Consider the following 7,538-nt stretch of genomic DNA (forward strand, 5'->3'; position numbering starts at 1 on the left):
GCGTGGGGGGGGGGGTCTTCATCTGACCATAATTCGGCACGTGCCGGTCACGGTGGGGATAATAGACCAAGGAGTACAGTACAGCAGTGATTTTTTTTTCTGCGCTACACTCCACTGCTCACGACATAGCACCTGCTGCCCTATGACAACCCGTTTTGTGCATTTTGTGGGCACCAAATCAAGCATCAACCAGGCTCAAGCCTGCTTAGCTCCCAGGATCTGTGGAGATCGAGTGCAGTCCGGGTAAATTTGGTCATAGCCGTTGATGGGAGAATGTACATATTTCGCCACAATCATCGTCATCATCCAAACACTAATACAGTAGTGCCGCCTTTCAACAGCTTCATCCCGAGTGGATCCTATGCAGATCAAATACAAGGTTCCAACACAACCTGGTGAATTACTGAGGAAGACAGTCATACAACAAAAAACATTTATCTTGCTGCTAATTTTCACGGGACATTTCACGATTCATCGATTCAATAAGAATTCTTACATTCAAGAGACATTCATCAAATCATGCACCTATGAATCAATTTGGAATTTATACGCATTACAAAAAGGCCAGAATAGAATGCCTCGAGAAGGAAATGGTTTGTTGTTGTAAACAGCTGACCTGCTCCTACTGGATGTAGTAAAAGGAAGCATCATCGCTCGTCAGATTCCTCCAGTCTAATTTAGGATTGTGATCAAATATTCTAATTCTGATGTAGATATAATTAGGAGGAGCTTATGATGGGTGGGGCACATATCGCTCATGACCCACATGGCATGGGGAGGACCTTCATCCAGCAGTCGCTTGACAAAGCGATGTGCTACTATGCTTGTTTAACGTTTAGGATAAACACGTGAGGCATAACGTGAGAGATTACACAAATGCAATGGACAGTACATGCAAGACACTGCAAACTAAACAAAGAATTGATTTTCTTAGGTTTTTTCGGTAAAGTCACATAGGTAAAAAATTAAAATTAATAAAAGTAAAATACAAATAAAATAAAAATCACGACGTTTCGGAGGCAACACAAGTCTCCGTCATCAGGTGGGACCGTCACAGCTAGATTTGCTGTATCAAGTGAGGCAGGGATTCCAAGATGCAAATTCTTAAATACAAGGGGGAGGAGGGGGGAGGGCAAGGGGGAGGAGGGGGGGAGCTTATCAGAATGTGGTAGCCAATGAATGGAACTTAATTTTAATTTTTTACCTACGTGACTTTACCGAAAAAACCTAAGAATATGAATCCTTGCAGTCACGAAAGCTTCAAATCTAGAAATAATTGATTCTTGACCGATTCATGACAACTAATCATCGCCTTTGGTGGGGTCAATAACTACATGCCTCATGTGCATACTGCGATAACCAATGTTGCATTGTACAATGTTCCGACATGTATGCTCTCCGCCTTCACCAGCGCGCAACGACCAGTGTGCGGGTTCACCGACCCACGATGACCAGCCGACGAGGCATGGTCAAATAGCCCATACAACTTGCACTGTATCGAGGGGCCCTTGTCCAGCACATTGACAAAATGAGTTGTACATTGAATATAGGGGAATAAAAAAGCCTATACACGTGTGTGCATCACTATCAATCCCATCAGGAATGAATTAAACAAAGTTTGATCGACATTGAGCCATTCCTGTCACATGCATACTTACTAGACGGGAGCTTTACCACTTACAAACTTGCACAATAGAATGTTACTTTTATTAATAAAAATAAAAGGCTCGAACTCCATTGCAAGCCCTTAACATAATTCACAGAAGAATGTTAAGACCCAGTAGATTAATGTTCATGAAGGTACAATAGCACAAGTATCAAATTCCATGCCAAAAGCTGATTAGCTAAGTGCCAGAAGCTTATTTGCAAAGTTGTTGCCTTAATTCTGTTATGACATACTTGAATAAAAATAATAATAATGGCCTTCATCCTGGAAAACCTCACCCTGTCTCACGACTCTTGCAATGGGATGTTTGGACCATTCCCTAAGTGAGTGTTTGACATGTGGCTGGAAACTGGACTAACCACACATCAGAGGGGGTGACACTCAAAGCTCCGCACAGATAGATGAAATAATCTATAACAGTATTTTCATCTCCTGTTAACCCTATGGCCAACACCTGGCAGACAGACTCAACAAAGATTATCTACCACTCGCGTCTCTCCCCATTCTTTCGTCGGTCGTAAGATGGCAACGAACGATGAGGCTGGACTAACGTCCACAACTCCGTCGGTTCTCCAGTCATGGCGATTTGCTTCCTGCACAGCGACATTATTTCTCTACGATCCACCTCTTGCCTCTACGACTTGTTCCTTCTACTTGGCAGTGCGAGGCCATCTGATGGTAAATTGCTATCGCCAAAGCTCCCGCTGCCCACGTTACATTGACTTGAAAGCAACGCAGTGCTTTTGAAAAATGTATGAGCCCGAGAACAAAATTCAACTCTCTGCACCATTTAACATATTTACAATTCAATAAGCATTAAATATACATCGTAACAAGTGGGGGGGGGGGGGTTTGTCGACGGCAGCACAAATATCCGCCTTCAGCCCTTAATCAATAGCTGTGTTAAATAATCGAGAAGTATTTTTCCTGCAACTGTATTGCAATGCACAGGACGAGCAGTGGCGCAATAGCAAGCGTACTGCACGAATGAACCCTGCGAGCTGAGTTCAGCTCAGTGGCGAGTGATATCTTTGCGAACCCCCATCACCAACTTACGCTGGCGAAATATGGTCAAACAACTGTCATGACTGAATGTGGTAGGTCTTCATCCAGCAATGGTTTGACAAAAGGATGTAAATTATTATTAAAAATAATTTTACCGCAATGCATAAAACTATTACACACATTCCTCATTTCACATGGTAGATGCTTTCGTGAAAAGTGATGCATTAAGTGGGCAATTACTGCTACTGAATCATATTTGCACGAAAAAAATCAGCCTGCAGTTATCCCATGGTGGGACAGAACTGAGATGACGGTACGCTGCATACTGTATCATACCGCTGAGTCGCGTAGCTCAAGAAAGTAGCCCATCGCCAAACGCTCAGAAAATACGTTATAACGGTGCGCATTCTGCGTTATAACGGTGCGCGTTCTGCGTTGCGCGAAAAATGTTCGAGTAGAAGAACCCGTGTTATTACAGCGAAAATGCGTTAAGCGAGGACTTGCCCTACTGTACTTAACAGCAGTCTTGTGACATGCGGCTGGGTTATTATTAAAATTGAAAGGTAGCATCTGGGAAACTGTATCACAGCTGTTAAGCCCATGTACTTCACAGATTAAAAGCGAGGGAAATCAAAGCTATTTATACACTGCAGCAAGACGCCAAATCAACGGGTTAGTTTCAAACTCCACACCAAACTCAGCTGCGAGCAACTCAACCACTATAGGCAGTCCTTCAAAGGACCCCCCCCCCCCACAGGGCTAATCGATTCAATTGTCATAATTCGGGGCCACGCGTAAATGGAAGTATAGAGTTTATGTATCGTTTGCTACGTCTTGTTTGTACACTTTTATTCGTTCTATTAGTCTAAACGTAACGTTAGTCTAATAATTTGCATGTAACTGACAAATTATGAAGCGTGACATATTTACAGAAATGTGATGCTTGTATTGTCAGCATGATAATTAAGTTTAATCCAGGAGTTAATAGTTACATGCTTGGAAGTTTATATACATAGTGCATGGTATAAGGTACCATTGCGCTCAGCAAGTAACATTTAGACCTTCATGAAACCCCTGCTGGATATGAAGGCCTCTTTACGCCAAGTCAGTCTGGACATCCGTGGAAAAGAGCTTCATAGCTCATCGGATTCCTCCTCCAGTCTAAATAAAGATTCTGATAAATAAATATTCCGAGTCACGGACGATTGCTTCAGCATATTACGCCACTCTGCTTAGTATGTCTTAGAGAACCGGAGGAGAAGGGAGAATGACCCAGGACCAGTTCAAACCACTCGCCACCGATGTTAGCCGGGGCCGGGAATCAAACCCGGGTAGCTGGCTGGGTTCAAAGCGTAGTGCATTAACAATCCAACCACCGCTCCACACAAATTGCGCACGAAGGAAATCTCACTGGAGCATTCACATTAATGAACTTCACATTCACCAGCAGTAAGCTGATAAAACTTTCCAGAGAGCGAGCCAAGATTAATTTATTTAGGGGGCGAACTAAAAGCCTTTTGTTACTGTTGTAGAAAAGGATTTTGAGCACGCGTGGGATTGTAGCAATTAATGCAATGATGCTATGCCAAACAGAATCTGAACAGCACCACCGTGGACTAATGGCATCATCGGTCGGAGATGATGATCCAGTTGAGGCGGTTCTGTAGGCGCACCAGCCTATTCTTGACTCATTCGCCAGGTGCACACACGTGGTTCCCTTAGGAATACGTGCATGGAAGCCAGCACGTGTATGCCCCATATTCGGAAATACAAACTGTGGCATCCTTCCCCATGCCGTGTTGTTCATGGCAGCTGTTTGACAACTACAGCACGCTGGTCGGTGCAGGTGAGGAGGGAGGAATCAAACAACTCAAGTCGTCAGGGTCAAACTGCAGTGTGCTAACCTGAAGTACCACCGCTCCTTGTCAGCATACTCACAAACACACGGTGTTTGAAATGTGCCGTGTGTACATGTTCAATCTTCATTTATATATATGCAAGGGGAAGCCTTGCCAGTATTATGAAACCATGTGTGTGTACTTCTGAATGTATAAATCATGCATGCAGTGTCGCTTAAAATTAGTGCATTATCCTTTTGTCCGAGACAGAGGTGTAAATCCAAGTGGAAGAGAGAAGTGTTCTGAATGAAATATCCCGTGTGGGCGAAGTTACCCTGCTTCTGGGAGTGCAGATACCACAGCTCCTTCCAAGAAATGGCCTCACGCTGCCCAGGAAGGTCTCGATGTGATAGGGAGATTTCTTGAAGAAAGACAGCTGGCTGGTGACCTGCAACAATTCCAGAAAAATATATAAATTAAACATAATTTTCTGAAAGTATTTTCTTTTTTAGAGTCCCACCTCTGATTAGCGCAATTAGCTATGTACGATGTGAACGAAGTCCAACAAACACATGCCCCGTCTTCAATGTCATATTTAAAAATCACTTCTTTTACAGCCCTCTGTCAACCCATTGCTGGGTGAACTAAGTCCTCCTCAGGCAGTGTTGATCAATGGGGGCTGGTTGACCATACTTCACCATGCCACTTTGTGTGGTTTGGCGAACGGGAGGTTAAACCCCAGGAGCAGTTCAGATATCACTCGCCACTGATGTTAGTCTTGACTAGGAATTGAACCACGAACCACTGTGTCACTTGCTCACCACGTCTGCCACATACTTGGTGCAAACGTCCACACCCCCCCCCTTATCCTCCTTTAGTTGGGAACGGTTCACATCAAGGCCTCGTACAAACTTGCTCACCACAGGGCTTCCTAAAACCACCAGCGAGCGAAATGAATCGCTTGCCTTGCACTCCGTTCTAGGTTGGAAATTGAATTCCTGTTCATTCTGAAAATGATTGACCAGGTCGCTGATGACGTCCAATGTTGACAAAAGTTGATTTAGCTGCGACAGTGCCAATTCCCATTTCGATCAGCAGGGCTTTAACCGCTACGATCGAGCACGTCTTTAGATGCAGATGCATTTGCACGTTCTCTCAACTCCAAAATTGTATTGTTAAATCACTGCAATTGTTCTGGAGGATCAATTATCAGTTATAACAAGGCAAATTGGGCCAGCTGAGCCAATAATAGTCCTACACTGGTTAGGGTTACCCTAATACGCTATCAGTATCACGTGCGAATTGACACAGACGGACCCTGCAGGTTCATAAGTGAATGTCTCTTTTTCAATCCACTGCTGGATGAGGGCCTCCCCACGCAGTGTGAATCAGGAGCATCTTTAGCTCTTCTTGGCCACGCCGGTGAGTGCTGGGTTGGTGAATGAAGGCAGTGGTCGGAAATCGAACTCGGATCACAGGTTTCGTAGCACATTACACTAACCACAGGAATTACCAGCACCCCCCCCTCCCCCCGACATAGGATATGCATCTATTAATCACTGAAAAGACCACATCTTCTCATTAATTTCCTGGCCGACCGGAATTTGTTTTTGCATTGGGCGGTGGCTGAAATGGTTCACCCACCGGGTTCGCGTTGGCATCGGCAGCAGGAGGAGCAGCACCAGGAGGATGAGCAGAAGGATGAGCAGGAGGATGAGGAGGGGCAGCAAGTCCTGGCGGGCTCACCCACCCGTTGCTCGCCTGCTTGCCGTGCCGAGGGACCGAGAAGCCGGGAGCCGGCGGCCGAGGCGGGCCGCGCAGAGACGAGGGCGGCGCTGCAGCGGCGACGCCGGCGGACTTGGGGCCGATGGGCTGGTGGGAGCCGGAGGGAACCGCCGAGGAGCCAGACAGAGCGGTTGCACATTTGGAGAGGCCCGGCAGAGAAGCTCCTGATGAGGTGGGCACATATTTTGAGGGCGGCGTGAGAGCGGAGCCGGACAAAGAGTGGCCGGCGATAGGGGGCCCCGGGAAAGCATGTCCCGACAGGAGGGACCCCGACAGAGCAGAGCCCATCAGCGAGGAGCCCGCGAGAGAAGACCCCGACACAGAGACCCCCGTCGGAGGAGAGCTCATCAGCGAGGCCCCCGCCGGAGGAGGAGGCGGCGATGAAGAAGCCAGCAGCGTGGGCCCGTGGTGCAGGCCTCCCCCATTAGTCATCACAGTGGCCGCAGCCACCACCGTTTCCGCCGCCATCATGGGGTACCCCACCCTGTTGCGGGATGTTGCAGGGGGTTAAGCAGGAGGGAGCGACGAAGCGGCAGCGAGGGCTGAGGAGGTCAGCGGCACGTGGAGGAGGCGGCGGCGGTGGCAGAGGCGCGCTGCGCCATGGCGAGCAGAGAGAGAGGCTCGGTCCGCCTCCCGTTACAAATCGTACACCGCATAGGGGTGTCGCCTCGAGCCACGATTGGCCAATGGCGAAGGGCGGGCCCGAGTGGTGGGGCGGGGGGTCACGTGAACGAGACGTTGGCCAATAAGGAGAGCGCGGGTTGCGCTTTAGTTGTACGATTTTAAAAGGCGGGCTTCACCGGCCGCAAGGGCCGCAGTGTGGGTGGGCGCCCACGTGAAGGTCGTGGGGGTCCCCGAGGGGGGATCACGACGGCCGCGATGACCTTCGCCAGAGACGTGGCCCACTGATAGGACACTCTATATGCAAGATATGGTGCAATATTTTTTTTATTATTAAATAAATTCAACGTGTATTGCAGCGTAGTAAAGTCCTCTGATGTAAAATTGAGACGTAAAGTGTTTAGATAAATTGTAAGCACAATGGTTTTGGCAATGTGTCTTAAGACGTTAGTGACCCCCCGAGGGACCCTTCCCTTAATAATCTACTGTCAGCTGGAGGATCTTGAGCACCCATTCAGTCAACCACGCGGGAACCCATTCAGTGAAGTGCAGGCGGTTTGACAAAACCCGATAACCAACATTTATAGGAATATTTTTTTGTTTATATGACTCATGTTGGCTTC

The 7,538-nt window shown here is 47.3% G+C and overlaps 1 protein-coding gene across 1 annotated transcript in view; it reads right to left on the bottom strand.

The window, feature by feature from the left end:
* The window catches only part of GPAM (glycerol-3-phosphate acyltransferase, mitochondrial), a 29,151-nt gene extending 22,223 nt beyond the window's left edge, over positions 1–6,928 (bottom strand). The window contains exons 1-2 of the mRNA XM_078861575.1: positions 6,154–6,928; positions 4,844–4,957 (exon numbers count right to left, since the gene is read on the bottom strand). Of these exons, the coding sequence (XP_078717701.1) occupies positions 4,844–4,957; positions 6,154–6,765 (726 nt within the window). The 5' untranslated portion in view covers positions 6,766–6,928. The remainder of the gene's footprint in view (positions 1–4,843; positions 4,958–6,153) is intronic.
* Positions 6,929–7,538: the final 610 nt, after the last annotated feature.

This window comes from Lampetra fluviatilis, chromosome 12, assembly GCF_964198595.1.
Source record: "Lampetra fluviatilis chromosome 12, kcLamFluv1.1, whole genome shotgun sequence".
Classification (NCBI taxonomy): domain Eukaryota; kingdom Metazoa; phylum Chordata; class Hyperoartia; order Petromyzontiformes; family Petromyzontidae; genus Lampetra; species Lampetra fluviatilis.